The sequence below is a fragment of the Zosterops lateralis genome (genome assembly GCF_965231275.1).
Source record: "Zosterops lateralis genome assembly, chromosome: 24".
Lineage (NCBI taxonomy): Eukaryota > Metazoa > Chordata > Aves > Passeriformes > Zosteropidae > Zosterops > Zosterops lateralis.
In genome coordinates, this window is record NC_139784.1 from 7,187,509 (window position 1) to 7,209,476 (window position 21,968).

A 21,968-nucleotide genomic window follows, 5' to 3' on the forward strand; every position below is an offset into this window, starting at 1 on the left:
AGAAATACCCATTTTTCCCCTACTGGCGAACTTTTTTTATTCCCTAATGCTTCATGCGGTTTGCTGGGGTTGATTTTTGGGATGGGGCTGATTCCCATCCCAAAGAAAAGCCAGGTAACGTGTTCAGGTGGGGAAATCACCGTGCCTGGAGCTGTTGGTGTGCACTGAGGGCTGTCCTGTAGCATTAATCCCGGTGCTGGGAGTGCAGGGCCCAGGGAGGAGCCCTGTGGACGGGGCTGGGCTGGAGCTCTGAGCATGTGCTGACTTTCACTTTGAGCTCAGGGCTCTGCTGCCAGCCGGGATCTCCAGAGCACTCTGCCAAGGGCAAAACTGCCAGGCACTGCAGGAGGAACAGATCATTTATTCACATATTCCCCTGTCAAGCAGGACACAGCCAGGGAGGCCTTTAACCCCTGTGCTTTGTGTTCCCTTTTGTCCCCTTCCTTCCAGGGTGCTGTGGGTTTTTTTTTTTTTTTTTTTTTTTTTTTTCTGGCTGGTTCAATTTCTCGCTGGGAATTTTTGGATGATGTAATAACCTTGGCGGGAGGATGAGCTCTGGGCTCACTGTGGTTGCCATCTGCCGGTCCCTGGGAGCCCTGCACTGCTTCCCGAGGAGCAGGGGGAGGAGGGCTGCTGTCCCTGCTGCCAGCAGGGCAGAGCCAAACCAGCAGAGAACTCACTTTGCGCTGACAGCGTTTTGTGGCGTTCTCCCCCTCCCTTCAACCTGTCCCCTCCTTCCACAGATGGTGTGGGGTGTGAACTGGGAGGAGAAAGCAAAAGATGAGCAGAGAGCAGAGACCATTTTTTCCCCCCAGTGTGAACATTCCAGTGGCTGGCAGATCCCTAAAGGACTGGCCTGGCCCCTCTCTGTGTTTTGGGACATGTCCCCACAGGCCAGCAGTGATGGCCAAAGAGCTGCATCACCCTGCCATCACCATCTCACCTTGGCTGAGAGCTTTAACCATCAAGATGCTCGGAATGAGGCTGTCCTGGCTTTTTCCAGGGAGCCAAGTCCCCACCAGCTCCAGCCCATGCTCTGCCAGCTCCATCCTGTTTACCTGCCTGGATCTGCTGGGACTCTCCAGTCCCTGAAATTGGGAGGGAAATACTGGAGAGGGGTTCAGCTGTCAGCCAGGAGTTCCTGCTGCCCTTGGGGCCTCTCAGGTGTGGTCACATGGAACTTCCCGTGGTTGAGGTGCCACTTCAGGCAGATTAACATGCTGCAATACCTGGTTGGCTTCTGGCTTGACTTGGAATTTAGGATTAGGGTGGATTTAGGCTGAATTTCTCTCTCTTCCAGCCCAGATTTGGTGCTGAGATACCTCAGATTCTTGGAAGTCACATCTGAGGTAGCACCACATGAGAGACCTTCAGAGGTGAAGACACAGGAGTTTTCTGACAGAGAAAACTCCATTCTCCTGCCAGGATAAGCTTGGGCTATGAATCCTGTAGGATTTTTCTTTTCACAAAAACCTGTAGATCAGAAATGTTGGAACCTACTGCAGGTCCTTCCTGAATGTGAGGAGAGTGTTTGGAAGCCTGGGCCTGACACTCTGTGCTTGCATATTCATCAGGGGCTGTTCTTACTGGGGGCCCTGGGACAGGGTGATGGAACCACAGCCCTTTGCTGCACGTTTAATTTGGATTCCCCGTTCTGTCATCCCCCTGCAGATGTGCCGACGAGCCTGCACTTCCAGAGCATGTTGAAATCCCAGTGGCAGAACAAACCCTACGAGAAAACTAAAGCTCCCAAGAAGCTGTCGCTGAAGCACAGAGCCCCCGTGCCCCCCAGCCTGGCTGACCCCGCGCGCAAGGACCGCCACAAGCTGGTCAACTCCTTCTTCACCGCAGCCAGTAAGTGCTGCCCTGCCCTGGCCCCTCACAGAGGAGGAGGAGGATGATAAAAACCCTTCAAATCTCGTCCCAAGGGTGAGGCAGGGCCATGGTAGGGCTGCAGGTGAGGTCGTGTGCAGGTGCAGCTCAGGTTTTGTAGGGACCTTCCCGTGCTCGGTGTCAGCCGTGCCCACAGCAGTGCCCCAGGTCTGAGCACACCTCCCCAGCACCCCCACGGGTCTGGGCAGTTTGTGGAGCTGGAAAACTCTCCCCCGAGCCTCCCGTGCCAGCAGAAAGAGAGGTGAAAGCAGGCATTTCATAGCTCTTTCTCTGTTCCCCTCCTCAGAGCGCTCCCATCAAAAAGCCCAAGCAGACAAGGCACACAGGCCGCCTTTAGACGATTTTTCGGCCGTGTCCAAGGCCGAGAGAGCGCCAGAGCGCTCTGCCCAGCCTCCTGCCTTTGACAAAAAGCGATTGCGAGACTGCTCATCTGAGAGGAGTGAAGGTAGGCCCCCAGGGGCAGGCGTCTCGGGGGGAGCTTGGGCTTTGCTGCATCCCCAGCCTCTCTCTGCCCCACAGAAAGGGGGCACGCACTGCTTTGGGCCGAGTCGCCACCGCAGCAACGCCTCGTGTGCTCTAAAACTGCTTCTTCCCCAGGGCAGCCCCCTCGGAAGGTGCTTCTCTTTTCCTGCACAGTGCTCCTCAGCACCGGCCGTTTTCTGGTGCACACACACAGTCCTTTCCTGCCCACCACCACCACCCCCTCGGGTGGGTCAGGGATTTTTGCTGACGTTGCTGTTGGTTTTCTCCCCCTCTCCCTGCGCAGTGTTGAAGCATCACACGGACGTCGGCGGCCCGAGCTATCTGTCAGCAGCTGTGACCCCCACCCCTCACAGCCCCATAGCTCGGCAGCTCTCCACCTCCTCCGAGGGCTCTGCTCCCGCCAGCTCCACTTCCCAGGGCGCCTCCAGCGCTGCTGTGAGTATCTGCTGCCTCCTGCAGGGGCTCTGGGCTCAGCTCCATCGTGGGGCCTCAGCTGTTGGACAGCTTTGGGTGGAGAGTGCTCAGTGTTGGTCCTGCCACGCTGGACCCGTTGGTTCAGCTGCTGCTGGGGTTGTTGGGGGGGTGTTGGATATTGTTGGCTGTGCAGAGCCAGGCAGCTGCAGTTCCAGGTTCACCCTCAGCTGAGCGATTGCTGGTGGATGTTCCCATTCCCAGCAGTTCCTTGGCTTTGGTCCACATCCAGATTTGGGGTTCTGAAGCAGTGTGGGGCTGCCAGGAGCAGAGCTGAGCCCCAGCAGTGCTGCTGCCCCTGGGAGAGCTCCCCAGTGTCCCTGGGCTGTGAGTGGGCTTGGGGTCACAGGGCCAGGGCACGGCAGTGTACAGGTGTACAGGTGATTGTGATCTTCCACCTGTACACAACCCCCAGCAGTCACTGAACCCAGACCATCTTCTGAGACACACTCACACTCAGTGCTTGAGGATGGCAGGATGTGGGACCTTCCTGAGCTGTGTGTGGGTGAGCAGAACCGAAACTCCCTCCCACTGCTCCAGGACAGGGCGATGGCACAGCTCCTCCACCAGACACCGTCATCCTCCCAGGCCCGCAGTAACAGAACCCCTTCAATGAAACACTGAATTCTGCTGAGCTCACAGGTGTCCCAGTGAAGGATTTGGCTTCTGTCTGGCCACCCCATTTGGTAGTTTGGGTCAAAGCCTGAGCTGGATGTGACCCAGGGGCAGTGGAGCAGAACTCCTTGAGCCCCCTGCTCCAGGCTTGTTGCTGTGAGGTTCTGTGTCCCCACTGGGCTCCTTCACTGCAGAATTCAGTTGTTCCATCACCAGCTGTGACATCATGGTGTCAGTAGAACCCAGTGGAGGTTCAGCTTGAGTGTGCTTTGTGTTCTGAAGGAGAGGACAGCCCATCTCAGCAGCTCTGACACCTCAAGGCGGCCTGTCCTTGGCTCTGCACACCCGCCCTGGTTTTCTCTTGCTGCTTTTCTTGTGCTTTCACGAGCTCATTCAGAAATGCGAGATGAAGAGGTTTCCCTCCCCCAGCAAGAGGATTCCAGGCCCTGGGCTCCACGCTCTGGGCTCAGGGGTGGAGCTCCTGTGTTCAAGCGTCCCAGGCGGCTGCGGGTCTGTGTGTGCTCCCCAACCAAAGGGTCAATCTTCACCCTGGGCAGCCACACCTTGGGGTTTGGGTTTCCTCGCTGCTGGGGCAGTGGATTTGGGGTTGGGAAGAGGACTTGGAGCAAGCAGTAGGGGAGCTCTAGTCTGATGCAAATTAATGTTGGCTCTGAAGTGTCCGTAGGTCAGACAAGGCCTTTTGTCCTCTTCCCATCAATGACTTTCCCAGACCCCACATCCCTTTCTCACGTGGTTCTTGTGTTGCAGCAGCCGAGGAGGAGGAGGGGAGAGAGCTCCTTTGACATAAACAACATCGTCATCCCCATGTCTGTGGCTGCCACCACCCGCGTGGAGAAGCTGCAGTACAAGGAGATCCTCACCCCCAGGTACTGCCCCAGCCCCAGAGGGAAAGCAAAGTGCTTTTGCTTCTTCTTGGGAATAAGGGCAAGGTTGGAAAACTGATCAGGCCATTGCTGGAGACTGGCTGAGTTAGGGAGTCTTTTCTCTGAGGGCCATCAGAGCCAAGTGCCCAGTTCAGTGTCTGCTCAATTAAACTCAGTCCTGGTTGTCTCCTTGTCTTGCTATTAAACCAAAGGTCCCAGCTGCCTGGGCTGGGTTAACCTTGCAGTTCTGCCCCGTCCCAACTTCCCTCTGTCCTTCTCCTGGTTGTCTGTGCCCTTCCCTGGCCCATTTCAGAGCAGGGCAGGAGGGACCCTGTGGGAGGAAGAGAAGGAAATGCTGCAGCCTCTGCTCTCCTTCCTCTGCCCTTGGGAAGTTCCAGCTGTGCTCCCAGACCACCGAGGAGGTCTGGTACTTGAAACTGAGCCTCAGTGTGCTGCTCCTCATGGCAGGGTGGAATTTCCCTTTCCCAAAACTCAGTGTTGGCTGGGGAGGGGGATGTGCAGCTGGTTCTGGCTGTGCCCTGAGTGATGCCCACGGTGGTTGTGTTGCAGCTGGCGTGAAGTTGATATCAGTGCTCTGAAAGCCAACCCTGAGGAGGACAACGAGGAGGTAAGAAGGATTTTATTTCCCAGTTCATGTGGGGTGAGGCTGGTGGTAACTGAACAGTGTCCGTGGAGGGAACAGAGGCAGGGACCTCAGCAGGGAACCAACAGCTGGTGTTGATTCCTTTACAGGGCTGCCAGAGCTCCAGGAGCATTTGGACAATGCTCTCAATGCTCTCAGGCACAGGGTGGGACTGTTGGGGTGTCTGTGCAGGGCCAGGATGATCCCTGTGGGTCCCTTCCAGCTCAGGACATTCAACAATTCAATGACAAACATTTAACTTCCCACTGCAGCTAGTGCTTGGCAAAACTGTACAGAGATGGTTGTTTCAAAGAGGAAAGCTCTGACCAAGCCCTCTGCCCTTCCCTCTGCAGGTTGAGGACTTGTCAGACTCAGCCTTCGCCGCCCGGCACGGGAAGTGTGAGGAGATGGAGCGAGCGCGGTGGCTCTGGAGCACCAGTGTCCCCCCACAGCGCCGGGGCAGCAGGTACAGCCCTGCCTGCAGGGCCCCACCCAGCCTGGGAACGCTCCTGGGACCAGGGGAGACTCACAGAAACGGTTCAAAGCTGCTGCTGGTGTTGAAAAATTTGGCTTGAGGAGCCCGTGTGGGAGCGGGGCACAGCCCTGCTGAGGGGGGGATGAAGCTGCAGCCCAGTCTGGCTGCAGGCAGCTGCACCAGCTGCTTTCTCAAGCAGTTTCACTGCTCCAGGAGTGTGGGAGATGCTGTGCCAGGCCAGGAGTCCTGGGGAAGGCACAGGGCTTGTGATGGCATCGTTCCTGCAGGATCAGGGACACTCTCTGGACACTCAGTTCCCTTTCTGCTGTGTCTTTATGAGTGGGTGTCTAAACCCACCACTGTTTCCAGCTGTTGGTCTCATCATGAACCTGCACCAGAAGAGATTTGCTCTTCTCAGTTCTGTCACCGAGGGTTTGGTTGCCTGGAGTCACTTTGTGGCTGCTGAGCCACAGTTCTGTCACTGCCTTTGGTGCTGTTTTGGTTTCAGTTCTTTTGCCATTGTTGGTTTGTGCCATTTGAGGGTTCCTGCAGGAGCTTCTGCAGGTGCAAACCTGGTCTGTGTCAAACCCCATTGTGCTGCTGCTGCTGCCCTGTTTCCTCTGCAGCTGCAATTCCCAGTGCTCCTGGAGAGTTTTGGGGATGTTTTGCTGCTTCTTTAGCTCATTTCTTACATCTGAAGTCCTTGTTGGCCACTTGCTGTAGCAGTTCATCTTGGAGAGTTGCACATGGATTTGGGAACTCAGTTATGTTTCTCTGCCTGTAGCCTGTGGGTTTTTATCTGGACTCTGTGTCAGGGCTCAGACTTCTGTAATTCTCTATTGAAATCTGAGGTCTCAGGGTTTCAGTGTGATCCTCCCACTCCCAACTGCTGGAATTGCTGCATTTCCAGCATTGCTGATTCCCTGCACTCAGTCCTTGAGCTGCTGCCAGGGGTCACCTGGTGTGAGGAGGAGGAAACACTTGGAAGTGTCTTGATTTCACAGGGAGCTTCTCATCGTGGTGTTTGTGCAGCACTGGGGGTGTAGGAGATGGGGGACACAGAACCTCAGGAGAGCAGCACCAGTGATCAGCCAGAGTGGAAATGGGACAGGAATGGGCCTGGATGAGTTTTGTCTCTGGGCCACTCCCTGCTCGTGTTCCCATCAGGGCCAAAGGCTCAGCACTGGAGGGGGAGCCTGGCTGGGCTCTCAAACCTGCTCCTGTCTCAGGTCCTACAGATCAACGGACGGCCGGACGACCCCCCAGCTGGGGAACCCCTCGACTCCCCAGCCAGCATCCCCTGAGGTGGGCAACTACCACTCCCACTTGGAGGTGTCCCACACCCACTCTCCACGCAGCCCCATCAGCCCCGACCTGCTCTGTGCCCCCCTGACCCCCCTGTCCCGGGACTCCCTGCGGCTCCTGTCCAGCGAGGACACGCGTTGCTCCACGCCCGAGGCCGGCCTGGACGAGCAGGTGGGTTCTGCCTGGGGCAGGTGCAGCAGCACAGGTGAGGCTGCTCTGGGGCGGAAGGTGCATGAGGAGGGCAGTGCCAGGTGCGATGGCAGCAGCGGGAGGCTCCACTGGAGCTGCCTCCGCATCTCCCGAAGCTTCCCGGGCGCTGTTGGATCCCCGGGCTCTGCGTCTCCAGCAGTTCTGACCTTCGGACCCGTGCAGTGAGTGAGGACAGAATTTTCCCGGGATTTTCCGTGACTGGGTTCTCTCCCCCCAGGCCATGCAGCCCTGGGAGCGCCGAACCTTCCCGCTCTCCTACGACCCCCGGACGGAGTGCGAGGACCAGCCCGACCCCCAGGACCGGTTGTCGCGCTGCACCCGCCGCACGTCGGGCAGCAAATCCTCCCGGGAATGCGATGGCACTTCGGCTCCTCCCAGCCTGGCCGGCCTCAAGAGCCGAGCCCCGCTGGCCCCCCCTTCCTCCTCCTCCTCCTCTTCCTCCTCCTCCTCCTCCTCCTCCTCCTGCCCCGCAGTGCTGCGGCCAGCGCACAGATAGAGACACACGGGGAGACATGAGCAAACCAACACACAGAACTAACTCTTGGCATTAAAGCTTCCAAAATCTGCGTTTGATATTCAAACATCCTGCCGGGAATTTTCACAGTTTTTAGTGAATTTAAGGAGTTTAGAAACTGTTTTTTGTTTTCTTTTTTTTTTCTTTTGTTTTCGTTTTTTTTCTTCTTCTTCTTTTTTTTTTTTTCTCTTTTTTTTTTTCCTTCTCCATGTTTCCTCGTCACATGAATGAGCCCCCAGATTCCTCCCAGCGGAGTGAAGCCTCGGGAGGGGAGCAGCCCACCAGACCCCCTCCCCTTTCCTCCCTCCTTTAGGTGTATAAAACTAGAGCACAGGATTTAGCTGACTAGCAGATTTCGGGGATAGTTTTTCCCAACAAAAGGGTGTCGTTTTCTCTTAACCCACTCCCCCTCCCCACCCTGAAAGGTTTTAGTGGAGTGAAATTAGTGGTGAAAAGTGATGTCTTGGGATTGCAACCTTCACTGTCTGCCTGTCTTCACCTGCAGAGTGCCCCACCTGCATTTTCCTGCCCCAGGTTGTAGTTCCAGGTATCCCAAGGGGGAATCCTGCCCCCTCCCTGATCCTCCCTCTGCCCCTGGGGATGCCTCTCCCCCTTCTTTCTCCCCTGGTTTGGAGCAGCCCCGGCTGTGGCTGCATTCCCAGCAGGGGGAAAGGAAAGGAGGGACCTTGTGGGTGCCCCACCCTCAGCCTGGCGTGGCAGGGGTGGGCGTTGGGCGCACCTTGTGCACACCTGCTGTTGTTTGGAGGGCAGGGAGGGGACGAGTCCCCGAGGCTTTGAGCAGGAGCAGAATTCCCGGGGCACTCGGATGCCCTTGGGGCGAGGCTGTTCAGCTGTGGCAGTGCTGGAGCTGTGCCCTGGCTGTGGGCTGGGCAGGGGGGAGCTGTGAGCGAGGAGCTGCTCCAGGAGGGTCCCGCAGGTGGGTTTGTGTCAGACAGGGGCGAGCAGAGAGAGGGAAGGATGGAGGAGGAGGCGGCTCCTGGGGTCACCACGGCTTCGCTCCACTCCCGCGCCGCCCCAGCGCCGGTGTGGGTTCCGTTTCATTCCCCTCCTGACAGGTATTTGAGTTTGAGCCCCAGTTTGTTGTTCCTCCCCGTTGCGCACCCGCCGCGATCCCGGACCCCGCGCGCCGTCCCCGCCCGTGACGCTCCCGGTGCTGACGGTGCGGCTCCCGGGCCCTGTCCTGTTGCTAGCATTGTGCCTGTCTTATGTATAATCACATCACCAAAAAAAAAAAAAAAAAAAGAAAAAAAAACCACAAAAAAAAAAGAACAAAAAAAAAATGGAAAAAAAATACAAAGGACTTTTTTTTTTTTTTTTTTTTTTTTTTTTTCCATTTTGTAATCGTAAAGAAATAGTCGCTGAACTGCTTCATGGTCGGGGTTTTCACAATTTTCAACATGATCTCGTGGTTTTGGTTCTGTTCTAGTTTAAAAGGATCCGTCATCGTTTCTTTAAAACAAAAACCCAACAAAAAACGGCGCTACCATATCCCTCTGCAAGAAGTGCTTTTCTATTTATAAGGTTGAAAATTCTGAATAACCCTTTTAGCATTATAAAAACCACACAAAAAAAAAAAAAGACCCACCTTGTATTTTGTAAATATTTTCTTTTCCTGCTTTGAGCTGTGTAATGTCCTTGTTATATAGAAATGCTTTTCTTCCGAGAAGCTGATCTTTGTTAATGTCTTGATTCTGTTGGCAAAGCACAAATGTGCTTATAAAAAAAAAAAAAAGAAGAAAAGATTAAAAAAAAAAATTAAAACGTAATATTCCATTTGATGAGTGTGAAACGCTGGGCTGGGACAGGGAAGGGGTGCTCAGTGCACTCAGATCTGCTTCCCTCCTGCGTTTCAGTGGCCTCTTTTTGTCTGTGTGATGGTTTTTTCCAGCAGGTACTGTCAGCAAGAGGAGGAACCCCCGGGCTGGGGGTTATTTCACATTCCTGGGGTTAACTGGGTGCTGCTGGTTCTCATCCAGGGACTGTGGTGTCTCCACCAGGTAGGGCCACCCCTCTGTGCCCCAGGAGGAAATGTGGGAGCTTAAAAATCAAAAACTCCAAACCAGTTCCTGCCCCTCTGTGCCGCCCCAGTGGATCCTGTGGATCCCCCACCCTCCGTGTCCCCCCCCGTGCAAAAGAGGTGCCAGTGACCATTGTCATAGTAATGACTTTATTTCCAAATTCACTTTTACGGCAACAGTGTAAACCAGTTGTTAAACACACGATACACTATGGACACCCACAGACAGAAGCTAAGCTAGAATGATACACTGAGATCAAACCTTCCCTCCCCTCCCCGGCGTGGGGCAGGGGGCTGCCAACACCACACGGGCTGGCACCGACCTTTGCTAACACGCAGAATCTTTTGGAGTGCAGAAATACGATTTGTTTTTTTTGTTTTGTTTTTAAATCAGTGCCGGTTTTAACCCTTTTTCCAGACCCAAGATGTGTGTGGAGTAAAGGAAAAGCCGGGGTCAGGGGGTCTGGCTGCTCACGGGGACCCTCAGGCCTGGGTCTGAAGGCAGGGTTGGGGCAGGGGATGTGGCTCGGGCTGCTGGAGGGGACAGCGGGTGACACTGTGGATGGAAAGGGCTGTCCTGGCACCCCACAGCCCCCGGGGGGGACCACAGCCGGGGCTGAGGACGCTCGGAGTAGGAAGGAGCTGCTCACTGGAGCTCGGGGCACACAAAGGACATCCCAGCCTTGGTGCTGGTGTCCCTCAGGGGCTGCACGGAGGGGACAAGGGGTGGCAGAGGACGGGCGAGCTCAGCTGCCCCATCCTGCAGCCCAGAAGGGGTAAAGGGGGTGATGCTTTGAGGGCTCTCCCAACTTGCTCGTTCTACAAAGGACAAAAACCGCGGCGGCTCCTACAGCGCTACAGAGTCGGGGACGGAGCACAGAGTGTTACAATCATGGAGTCAAGTGAACGGAGCGAGTGACAAGCTGGACAAGGTGGTGCTGCTGGACCAGCCTCTCCCCAGCAGTAAAGCAGCTCCTGGGGCTGCAGAGAGAAGGGTTGGACCGCCCCCCAAACCGTCCCCATCCACAGCCAGGCCTGTGGCAGCCCAGCCCTGCAGAGGGATGGGGTGACAGCGGGTTCACAGCTCCCGCAGGATGGAGCAGGTCCTGTCCTGGGAGGATCTGCTGCTCTGCCCAGGAAGAGCAGCTCTGACAGCCTTGGTGGCACCCAGCCACCACCCCACAAGGACAACCAGGGGCCCTGACCCCCCGCCAGCCCTGTCAGACCAGGATTGCAGCCCTTGCTGGGAAAGCACGGCTTTCCCTGCAGCACAGCCCGGGGGTGCAGGGCCCCCTCTGCCCTCCCACCTCCAGCTGTGCCCCCAGAGCTGGGCTGGGGCCTCCGGGGGAGACAGGGCAGGACACACACACGGAGCTGCACTGGTGGCACCTCGGCCTCTTTGGTTGCAGAGGGAAGGGGCAGGCGGGGACAGCCACGGGACCCCCTCGTGCTCCCCAGGGAGCCACAGGGACAAAAGCAGCCCAAGAAAGAACTCGGCTGTCTCCTGTCCCCGAGCGGTGCTGGGGTCAGTGGTCAGTGCTGTGTGAGGGGTGAGGCGCTGCCAACTCACACCCGGGGAGCGCCCGGAAAGGGGCGTCAGTGCCAGGGAGCAGCCGGGCTGGGGGAGCTGCTGCGCCTCCCCCGCGTCCTCCCGGGGTCTCACCGCTGCCACCGGCACAGCAGAGCCATGGAGCTGCCACCGCCTCCGCCATCGCTGAGCTGACCTTGCAGGGAAAGAAAAAGAACAACCCGAAAATGTCACAAAGCTGCACCCAAATCCAGGAGCCATCCCAGCCCTGGAGCTGTGAGTGCCCCTCTGATCCGAGCTCCCGGGGCAGCCCCGGCCCCCCGGCAGACACACCGTGCCCGGGCTCCTCCCCGGGCCCCCGGCCGGGCTGCAGCGGGGCAGCTCAAAACTACTTACAGCATTCATTTTTTTTTTTTAAACACATGCTCGTTTATGAAAACAATCACCCTGGCACGGTCCAAGCATATACAGACAAATCTACTCTACGACACGAGGGGCTGCCAAAGGAATGGGGAAAAGCCTCTACTCATCCACTCAGCGGTTCCAGCACAGCCACGGAGAGGGGAACGGCCGCCCGGGGCCCCTCGGGACGGGCACCCGGCGTCGCCTGAACTCCAGCTGCCGGAGCTGAGAGCGGGTTAGGGGGTACCTGGCCGTTATCTTCATACACATCTCGGCTTTCGGAAATAAAAACAAAAGGTTTCTTTCCAAATCAGCAGGCAAATTTAAGGCTGCGCACCCAGGACGCGTCCGGCCCGCGGGCCAGCCCGGCCAGCGGCAGGGCACGAGCTGGGCGAGGTCACAGCCCCTTCCCGGGAGGGCCACCCGCTGCCCTGTGCTGGTGTGGGGGGCTCGGGGTCAGCGCGGTGCTGTGGCCGCCCCTCGGGCCCCCTCCCCGCCTGGGGCTGGGACAGCGAGGGACGCGGCAGGAGCAGGGGACGGGGACGGGCTGTGCGCTCCGAGGAGCAGGGGGAGAGGAGGTTTTGTACCTCATAGTGTCACTGATTTTGAAGTCCTGGAGCTAGAGCTGAATGAACAGTAAAAGCAGGTTAAATCATTAACCAGTTAGGGACGGGGAAGCAGCTGTAAAAGGAACAGAGGAAGAAGGCCAGATTATTATTTTTTGTTTCTTTTTCTTTTTTTTTGTTTCCTTTCCTTCTCTTCTCTCCTGGTGGCCGCCGAGCGGCGATCACAAGCCCTGCTTGGCCAGCGAGGCGGACACCTCGTCGGCTAGCGTGGCCAGCTGGGGGGAGTCCACCAGGTTGATGCTGCCGGTGGAGGAGACGTTGCTAAGGCGGCGCGGGGAGGCGTCTCCGGAGATGGTCGGGGACTTGTAGACGATTTCGGCGCCGTGGTCGGTCTTGGCTTTGGCGTTCTCGCGGAAGGTCAGCTTGTGAGTCTCAATCTAGGGGGGAGAGGAGGGGTCAGGGCATGGCTGGGGACAGGGGGGACCTGCAGGTGTCACACTCAGCTGGTGAGAGGTGAGAGCAGAGCTCAGAGCAGTGAAGCGTCCCCCAGGCTCCAGAGGGGACCTGAGCATCTGCCAAATCCTCCTCAGCTCAGGTCCCAAATCCTCCTCAGCTCAGGTCCCAGAACGCAGAGGACACAACCTGGGCTGCTCCCGCTCCCCTGGCAGAGATTATGGGGGGAACGTGGCACATGAAGCCTCCCCTCAGCCCCTGAGCTGCTCCCAGGAGCCAAACCCCTCTCCCGGTGAGCTGGATCTGGTTTGCTACTTACAGGTGCCCTCCCCAGCCGAGTGCAGGGCTGGGGGCTGGCTCTCCGTGGGGCTGAGTGGCTCCAGCACCAGGGCCTGGAGCCCAGCGGGGTCTGGGCTCGGGGTCCAGCTCTTGTCTTCCTTGCCTTTCTCTCTCTACAGGTGAAGAAACCCGCCCAGGGCAGTGGGGGGCAAAAAATTGCATCAGCAACAAAAACCACGATCCAAAGAATGTCAGCCAGAAGGAAAAAAGACAAAAAATACAGAAAAGAAATAGAAAAAATGGGGAGAAAAAGATCTGAAAAACAGGGCCATTCACTGACTCATAGAAAGAAGAGTGGCTGCCTTTGGAGCCAGGGGGAGAACTCTCCAGGAAGAGCAAGGGAGAGCTCAGGGACCTGGGCAGAGCACGGAGCACCAGCTCCCCACGGCAGACCCGGCACTGGAGCCAGAGTTCAGCTCTGGACTGTGAGCCCAAATGTGGATCTGTGTGTCACAGAGCAAGGAGGGGGCTTGGGGACACATAAAGGGGCAGCAGAGCTGCACCTGGACCCAGTTACAGCCACAGCCCCCTCCAGGTTGGGTTTAGGCAGAGGAGGGGCAGCCACCAGGCTGGAGGCTGAGGTGGTGATGCCACTGCTGGGTCACAGCCTTGCAGAGAAACTGCAAAGAGCAAGTTCTTCAAACTATGGCCCAGTGAATGTGCCAGGACGTGCCAGAGCCATCACTGGAAGCACAGCACCGATGGCAGAGGGCTCAGTGGGGCACAGGGGAGGCTGATGCAGGCAGAGAGAAGGGTAAGGAAGTCAAGCGGTCCCGCAGTCAGAGGCCAGCTGGAGGTGACAGAGCTGGAGCTGCACAGAGAACACGTGGCCAAGAACAAAGTGCCAAAACACAGGAGCTGAAACACAACCTTCCCCTCCCGTTGAGACGAAAGTGCTGCAAAAAGCAAGCCAGATAAAAACCACTTTTCCCCGGGGGGGCTGAACCCTGCGTGTCGCCAGGCTGGAGTCTCAGCTCTGTGCTTACCTGGTGTCCTCACCCCCCTGCCTGCTGGGGACTTGGTGGCCTTGGAGCCCAGCTGTGGGGCTGTTTTATTTGGCCAAGACTCCCTGAAGTCACCATCAAAGCCTTGGTGGGAACAGCTCAGCCCAAGTTCTGTACTTCCCTGACCACAGTGCCTTTTGTCTTTCAATTTCAATCCCCCCAAACTCTCCCCTCCCTGCACAGAGCCCTCAGTCAGGAAGGAGAAATCACCTTCTGCAGGGCCAGTTTGCTGCAAAGTCACCTGTTCTAAATAAAGCTGAGCCTTTAATGCTCCACTTTCACTGGGGATCCAACACCTCTGCAGCTCCCCAGCTGCCAGCTCAGTGTCACAGCAGTGACACAGCACAGGCCTTGCTGATGGTGACACTTTGTCGTGGGAAAGGGTTTGAGACACAAACAAAACTTCAGAGGCAGCAGAAAGAGCAGGAAAACCACAGGAGAGGCTGTCACTGGCTGTCACTGGCTCAGGTGGCCACAGGAGGGACACAGAGAGGTCCTGGCAGCAGTGCCACAGCTCTGCTCAGCACGTCCCCTGTGCAAGGCCAGAGCCCTCACACCCAGAGCTCACACTCACAGCTCACACCCAGAGCTCACACACCCAGAGCTCACACCCAGAGCTCACACTCACAGCTCACACCCAGAGCTCACCCCAGGGCCCCTCTACCTTTTTATTGCCTCCTCCAGGCACGTGGCTGATGTTATCTAAGGACCCGATTTTCGACTGCACCTTATCTTTGAAGTCCAGTTTCTCAGATTTCACCTCCACCTGGCCACCACCTGGAAGAGAAGAGGGTGAGAGGTGGGTGAGGAGCTGGGAACAGCACTGCAGGCTCCCTGGGATGCTCCAGTCACCCCCTGCCCCTCTCCACATCCCCCCGAGCCCCAGCACAGCCTGAAGGTACCTGGTTTGTGATGGATGTTGCCCAGGGAACCACATTTGGATGTCACATGGCTCAGGTCCACTGGCTTGTAAACGATTTGCACCTGCCCACGGGAGAGAGGAAAAGGGGATGAGCTGGGGGCCAGCAGGGACAGGTGGGGAGGGGGAGCACAACACACAGCGGCACCTGAGCTGGATTGGAGGGAAAGGACAGCTCCAACCCCAGGAGGATTAATGACACCAAAGAAACTGTCATCAGAAATGGGAGATCAATTAATGCCCGTGTGCAGTAGCCTCTTAACATTGTCAGCATGCACGAGATCACCTCTCCACAGAGGGGGGAGTAGAGGCAAATTTTTAAGTGCTCGAGTGAGAGAGAGAGAGTGGAGTGGTAATTAATTAAGATTGCATACACATCATCCAAAAGGAGGAGATAATACCAGAGAGAAAACGTAAAAAATAAATACCTTTTCTGGTGTAAAACATAAAGCTTATGTCCACAAAAACTGAAAGAACAGAAATGATCAATGTGCACAGAACTTTTAAAAGAGTGACCAAAAATATGCATTTCTGAAAAAAATGCTGTAACGGAAATAAGGGTTAAAAAAAAAAAATAAAAAAAATTAAAAAAAAAAGGCAAAGCAAAATCTAAATATCTGGAGTTCACATCATAGAAATCAAAATGGCAATCGTAAAATATTGAACCACACAACAGCATTCCGTGACAAGCTCAGTTTTGATGTGCTTTGCCCATCATGTCTCTGAAGGTGAGCTCCAGCAATTCCACAGGACCCCCCTGTCCCCCAGAGCACCTGGGGCAGGTGGCACCGACACTGGGGACACGGGACACACACACAGGGACACCAGGGGGGTCTGCAGTGCCTCGGGAGCAGCCACACACCAGGGAGGGCCCTGGGCCAGGCACACACACGGCAGGAGCAGGAGACAAGGAGGGGAGAAAACATCCCCAGAACCCCACAAGTCACCCTGGAGCCTGGTTTGGGACTCACAGCAGCTGCTGCTGGAGTTTGTGGGGCTGTGCAGGACAAAAGGCACCATCCACACCTGGAGCTTGGCTCTGGGGACAGTCTGGATTTCCCGGGGAGCATCTGCTGCTCTCCGTGTTTTCCCCCAGGCACCACGGTGGGTGTGATGCTCTCAGCAAGCCCAGAAGGATGTGCCAGCACCAAAGGGAGCTTGTGCAGAGGAGCTGAGTGCTCCCAGCAGCCCCAGACCAGCACCAAGGTCAGCCTCTCCACCCAGCTGAGCACTGGGGCTGACCCAAAAGCCCAGGGGAAGGTGCATCCCTCAGTCCCCAACACCCTCAGTGATTGTCACAGCCCTGAGAAACAGCCCTGACCCCTCCACGGAGCCAGGAAAAGGATGAACAGAGGCTCAGGCACAGAGCCCTGCTGACCTGCCTTGTCTCTGATGCTCACACAGACCAAAGGCACATTTGACAGGAGACAGAGAGGGAGAGAAGCAGCCCCGGGGGGTCTGGGGGCACAGAGTGGACACAGACGTGGGGACAGCGCTGGGAAAGGCACACAGTGAGGCACTGGGGCAGGAGAGGAGCTGGGTTGGGTTGGAAAGTAGGAAACAGACCCAAAAAAGGGCAGCTGATGCCTTTCTAATCCCAGCTGTGACCCTGATGGTCTCACAGCAGTTCAGGCACCACCGAGACCTGGGACTGAAAGTCCTCCCGTCTCCAGAACAAACAATCAGCAATTGGAACTTCCTGCTCTCATTCCCAGTCCCTTTTTTGACAGACAGGACTCTGTCATCCCTTCCCATCCTGCTGGGGGGCAGAGAAGGATCCTCCCCCCATTTTAGCAAGAAAGGAAAAGGGGAACAGGGTTGTTTGCCTGGGAAACCAGTGCCAGAGACCTGGGGATCCCACCCCTCAGCATCAGCAACGCCGAGGCCAATTTTGCCTGAAGGCATCCCCTGGTCAGAGCATCCACGGGCTTAAAAATCCAGGGACCAAGCCCAGGGAGTGGCAGCTCCCTCTGGGAGCAGAAATGGCTGGGCAGGGCGTGCTGCTGGCACGGGGGGTTGAGTCCCAAAGGCACTGAAGCCCTGGGGGCTCTTGTTGGGAAAGAAAGGCCCCCCAGGACGAGCCTGTGCAGCCACACTCTACCCTGTCAGGCTTTGCTCCCAGAGCTGCTGCAGCCAGGCAGAGCCCATGGGGGGTTCAGTTCTGGCAGGGCCTGGGGAGGGATCACAACCCCCCCAGATGAAAATCAAGGTGATTCTTAACCCGGTGCAGCTGCAGAGGCCCACGGGGGGAGCTCTGTGAGCTCATCACCAGCCACAGCACAGAGAACTCCTGGTCCACCAGAGCCTGGGCAGCCCAGGCAGTGCAGGAGCCCGGAGTAAAGCAGAGGAACAGCCATGGAACTGCTTCACAGGGCTCTGAGCTCTGCACTGCAGCTCCTCTGGCCTGTGAAGTAACTGCAGAGTGACACCAAATTTAAGCCAGAGGTTGCAAACCCAGCTGTGTCCCTGTGTTCACCGGCCAAGCCTTCTGCAAGGCTCAGATTCTCAAGGAGGGCGTCCACAGAGATCAGAAACAGCCCAAGGAAAATCCATGGGGAACATCTCAGACCAGGACCCACAAACCCCAGTCACTGTCTGGGGTCTCGGGGATGTGCCTTCCTCAGTCCAGCATCTTTCCTGGACCCTCAACTGCCTCCAGCTGTAAATCCACCAACCTCTGTGGAGTTTCTCCAGGTTTCTGGCACAGTAACTGAAAGCTGAGTCTGGTGTTTACGTGGGAACAGCTGGAAATGCCAGTGTTCAAATCAATTAACTCGACAATGCTTTAGGCTCAGCCTCCATGGGCGCTGCTGGACACATTCATTAGCAAGGAGAAACTGAATATTTGCAGGGATCATACTTGCCTGATGGGAATGGGCACGTTCACGTGTTGGGCAGGATCATGTCCAATTTAGCAGCGCATTGAGCAATGAGCACTCATGGTCTGATGATAAATCCACCCATCTCCTGCTCCACCGTGAGGCCCCATCCCACAGACAAGGAGGTTTTCAGCCTCCCAGGCAGTGCAAAACCCTGGAGTTACTGGGATGTTTTGTTACAGACGTGGTTTGGACACAGGGCAGTTAGTTCTGTCCATGTCAGGCATGTCCAGGACTCGTTAGGGGGTCATTTTTTGGGTTAAGGGGGTTAAATGACAGCACGTCCCCAATGGCTATGTGACAGCAGGGTGGGCTGCAGATAGCATTGGTGATTAGTGTAACAACATGCCACTAAAATCAGGATTATTACAGTGCATTCAAAGTGTGAAGGTACTCACACTGCCTCCGCCCGGGATGTGTTTGATATTATCCTTTGAGCCACACCTGGATTGAACGCTGCTAAAGTCCAGCTTCTTATTAATTATCTGCACCTTTGGTAGCCAGAAAAGAGTCATTGCACGTCACCAATAGCTATCTGATGGCAGGGTCTCTGCAGATAGCATTGGCAGTTTAGTGTACACAACATGCCACTTATTATCATAAGAACTGTTATAGAGCATTGAAAGTGTGAAGGTACTCACACTGCCTCCGCCCGGGATGTGTTTGATATTATCCTTTGAGCCACACTTGGATTGAACGCTGCTAAAGTCCAGCTTCTTATTAATTATCTGCACCTTTAGTAGCCAGAAAAGAGCGTGAGAAACAACGTGACCATCTTGCAGCTTGACCATGTGGTACATCCCTAAAACCAGGAACCTGCCTTCCAGTGCCAGGAGGAAAAAGGAAAAAAAAATCTCTGGCCTGCTGCACAGGTTTGTCTGTTCCTGGGCTGGAGAGGGAAGGTGGAGGTGGGCAGGTTGGAGAGGCCTGGGCAGTGATGCAGCCACAAGCAGCAGCCAAAATCCCAGCTCAGCCTGGATCCTCCACTGAACAAAACAGGGAGCTTTCCAGGCAGCAAACCTGCTGGAGAGGGCCTGAGAGGCTCCACCAGTGCCCAGGGGCTCCACCAGTGCCCAGGGACTCCACACCAGTGCCCAGGGGCTCCACCAGTGCCCAGGGACTCCACACCAGTGCCCAGGGACTCAACTTCTGCAGAGCCAGTGGGACGAGGAGAGGTGGAGCTGAGAGAAAAGTGCCTGCCCAGCTCCAGCTCCAGCTCCAGCGTCCCCTCCTGGGCCAGGCACACCTGGCCTTGGGCAAACAGGTGCCACTGGCCAGGCTGGGGAGCAGGAGCTGCGTGTCCAGCCCTGGGAGAGGGGGAGGACACTGAGCCCTGCTCTGCACTGGGCTCACACTCCCTCCACAGCTGCCAAGAGAAAGCCAAGGCTGCCAGGGATGCAGTTCCATCCCAGGGATGCAGCCCCAGGATCCACCCCAGGGATGCAGCCCCAGGCCCTGTCCCAGCTCTGTGGCACATTCCTAACGAGTCTCTGGTGGGTGGGAGCAGCCTGGGAAGGGCTGGGGCCACAAAGGAAGCACAGCAAACCACACCCCCAGCCCCAAAGCTTTCCCTCCACCTGCTGATTCCTGTGACTGATGAAGCTGGTCCCACTCAGGGCTTGTTTCCCCACTGGTGGTGGAGGGAGCTGTGCTGGAGCCACTTCAGACATCCGAGCAGCTCCTCCAGACAACCCCAGGGTGAAGACAATCCCTGCTCCTTCCCCACACACCCCAGAGTGGCTTTGCAACCCCCCCCCAGGTGTAAATGCAGGTAAGAAGCCCCAGGTGTGAGCCCGTGAGACCCACAGCCCCGTGAGAGGCACCACGAGAGCCCCCAGCAGTGTCACAGCCCTGGGCACAGACACTCCTGGTGGCACCAGCCCCAGGGCTGGGCAGGCACCTCCATCCCAGCCCTCCAGGCCCAGCCTGCTCCTGCCAGGGAGAGCTCCCTGCCATGCCCTGACTCCCCAGCACCAGCAGCACCACGGCTGGCCTGTGCCCCCAGCAGGATTTTCCAAATCCACATCACTTAATCCCACAAATCAGGGCGCAGCTGTGCCAGAGCAGGCTCTGCCAGAGCCACCCTGGGTGATCCAGCCACAACAGGAGTGCTCAGAGCATGCAGGAACACGGGCAGGGACGTGGCCTGGCTGCTCCTGGTGTGTTGTGCCTCTCTGCTTGCCCAGGCTGGGGCTCTGGGATCTGCACACAGAGCTCCAAACCAGCCCAAAATCAAATGTCTGGGGTCAGCCCCTTCTGCTCCAGCTGCAGCCATCCTGCTGAGAGCCCTACAGACTCCCCAGCAGAGCACCCAGCCATCCTCCCCTGCAAAGAGCAAGGAACTGTCCCAAATTCAGCTGTTCTTACTCTTTCAGCAACAACAACAAACAGAGAAGCAGAGAAGGGGGGGAAAAAAAACCCAACTTGTAAAAACTGGATTAAAAAAGAACAAGCAAATAATTTAACTATTTTCCAGTGAACAAGGGTTCCTTCTAAAATCCCTGCAGAACAGGGATTGTGGGGGTGGGAAGAAAAACCCAAGTCTTGGGCTAAGTGGGCAGGAGGGCTGAGCCCCCCCCAAAAAGGACACGGTGTTCACGTGCTGCTGTCTCATGACCAGGAGCTCCAGAGCCCCCCTGGATATTGTGGCACAAAGCCAGTCAATTGCCAGCCACGGCGGAAAATGCCTGGAAAGGCCATGGATAAAAGCAGGCTGCCATTCCACAGGATGCAGAGGAGCCAGCCCAAAGCCTCCCCCCAATGCCAAAGGGGAACAGTCAGAGCCACCGAGGTACCTGCTCACACAAAATGTCATGCACAGCACCCAGGGAATATTTGCTATGGGTCTGCAAGGTCTGGAGCCAGGCAGTGTCACCCCAGGACAGGCAGTGTCACCCCAGGACAGGCAGTGCCACCCCCAGGACAGGCAGTGCCACCCCCAGGACAGGCAGTGCCACCCCCAGGACAGGCAGTGTCACCCCTGGACAGGCAGTGTCACCCCCAGGACAGGCAGTGTCACCCCCAGGACAGGCAGTGCCACCCCCAGGACAGGCAGTGTCCCCTGCCAGACTTGCAGAATTCAACCCAAGACCCTCATTCCCAAGCACTTGGAGCCCAGAGGTCACTTTGCTGCTCGTGAAACAGCTTTTCTGGGAGTGCAAAGTATTTGACAGGACAGAAGTGCCACCAGTTCTGGCCGTGCCACCCTGCACTGTGTGTAGCCTGATGGCACAGCACAACCCCAAACCTTGCCAACAGAGCTGGAGCCAAAATCCCAGTGCCTGGCAAAACGTGGGGACCTTCAGGAGGAGAGAGACCCCCCTTGTGTCCTGTCCTGCAGTGCTGGAAGGGCAGCTCCAGGCACAGTGTGGGATTCCTGACCCTGCCACTCCTCACACCCTGCTGTCCCCACCCGGACACCACCAGGGGATGTCACTCCCTGAGAACCCACACCACGAGCTCTCCAGGGGACAGCTGAGCTGCCCTGAGCCAGGCAGGCCAAGGAACTCCAGACCAAACATCCAGGAAAGGAACTACACCCAACCCCAAACCTTCCAGACAAACCAGAGCTGGAGCTCTGCCCATTCCCCCCTCCAGGTCGCTGCTGCTGCTCAGGGGAGCTTCTCCCACCCCAGCTGGACTGTCCCCCCTTGCTGCCCCCTCAGACAGACCCCTGGGAGAGGGGACAGAGGCCGTGTTTACCTTTCCACCTCCGGGCTGGTGCTTCAGGTTGTCGGTGGAGCCGATTTTGGACTTGACGTTTTTCAGGTCGGGCATGGGCGCGGCGGCCGGCGGGACGCGGGTCTTGGCAGAGGCCGGAGATTTCGGGGGGGTACGAACCACTGCCACCTTCTTGGGCTCCCTGGCTGGTGGGGTGGGCAGAGAGGGGGTGCGGGAACGGCTGCCTGGAGTCCCGGGGGAGCCGGGACTGCTGTAACCGCTTCTGTCTCCGGACTTGGGCTGCTCACCTGCAGTTCGCACACAGCAAAGCCCGGGTCAGCCCCTCGCCCTGCTCCCCCTGGGGGGCTGCTCTGCCTCGCCCCAGAGCCCACCCAAACAGCCCAGTGCATGGGGAGGGCGGTGGCTGCGCTTTCTTCTACTCCGTTTTGAAGGAAAAAGTGTGATTTGTTTGGAGGCAATGTTTCCTAACAGCGCAGAAGGAAGGTGGTCTCTCTCCACTGCCTGGATCATAATAAACTCCCCACCCGAGCGTGGCGTGGTGAATTACAGGCAAAAGACACTCAGAACTACTTTTCTATCGGAAATTTGGAAGCGCTTTCGCAAAATTATTTTTCTGTAATTAGCTAAGACTGATTGCTGAGCAGCTTAGCACTGTCCCCAGTTTGA

At 56.8% G+C, this 21,968-nt stretch overlaps 2 protein-coding genes across 17 annotated transcripts in view; one reads left to right on the forward strand and one right to left on the reverse strand.

Moving 5' to 3' along the window:
* KANSL1 (KAT8 regulatory NSL complex subunit 1) overlaps positions 1 to 11,887 on the forward strand; it is a 65,063-nt gene extending 53,176 nt beyond the window's left edge. The window contains exons 7-14 of one of the 2 annotated variants that reach the window (XM_083877547.1): positions 1,672 to 1,854; positions 2,180 to 2,338; positions 2,660 to 2,811; positions 4,231 to 4,349; positions 4,917 to 4,974; positions 5,343 to 5,455; positions 6,694 to 6,940; positions 7,197 to 11,886. In XM_083877547.1, the coding sequence (XP_083733673.1) occupies positions 1,672 to 1,854; positions 2,180 to 2,338; positions 2,660 to 2,811; positions 4,231 to 4,349; positions 4,917 to 4,974; positions 5,343 to 5,455; positions 6,694 to 6,940; positions 7,197 to 7,475 (1,310 nt within the window). In that variant the 3' untranslated portion in view covers positions 7,476 to 11,886. Of the gene's footprint in view, positions 1 to 1,671; positions 1,855 to 2,179; positions 2,339 to 2,659; positions 2,812 to 4,230; positions 4,350 to 4,916; positions 4,975 to 5,342; positions 5,456 to 6,693; positions 6,941 to 7,196 lie in introns of both variants that reach the window. The other variant, XM_083877548.1, reaches the window with a different exon arrangement.
* Positions 11,888 to 11,916: 29 nt separating this feature from the next.
* MAPT (microtubule associated protein tau) overlaps positions 11,917 to 21,968 on the reverse strand; it is a 42,978-nt gene continuing 32,926 nt past the window's right edge. For 7 of the 15 annotated variants that reach the window (XM_083877552.1, XM_083877556.1, XM_083877551.1 and 4 more), the window contains 6 exons: positions 21,324 to 21,589; positions 18,263 to 18,355; positions 18,020 to 18,112; positions 14,726 to 14,807; positions 14,488 to 14,600; positions 11,917 to 12,464 (listed from right to left, as the gene is read on the reverse strand). In XM_083877552.1, the coding sequence (XP_083733678.1) occupies positions 12,249 to 12,464; positions 14,488 to 14,600; positions 14,726 to 14,807; positions 18,020 to 18,112; positions 18,263 to 18,355; positions 21,324 to 21,589 (863 nt within the window). In that variant the 3' untranslated portion in view covers positions 11,917 to 12,248. Of the gene's footprint in view, positions 12,465 to 12,799; positions 12,933 to 14,487; positions 14,601 to 14,725; positions 15,210 to 18,019; positions 18,113 to 18,262; positions 18,356 to 21,323; positions 21,590 to 21,968 lie in introns of those variants that run through there. The other 8 variants (XM_083877553.1, XM_083877560.1, XM_083877559.1 and 5 more) reach the window with 6 other exon arrangements.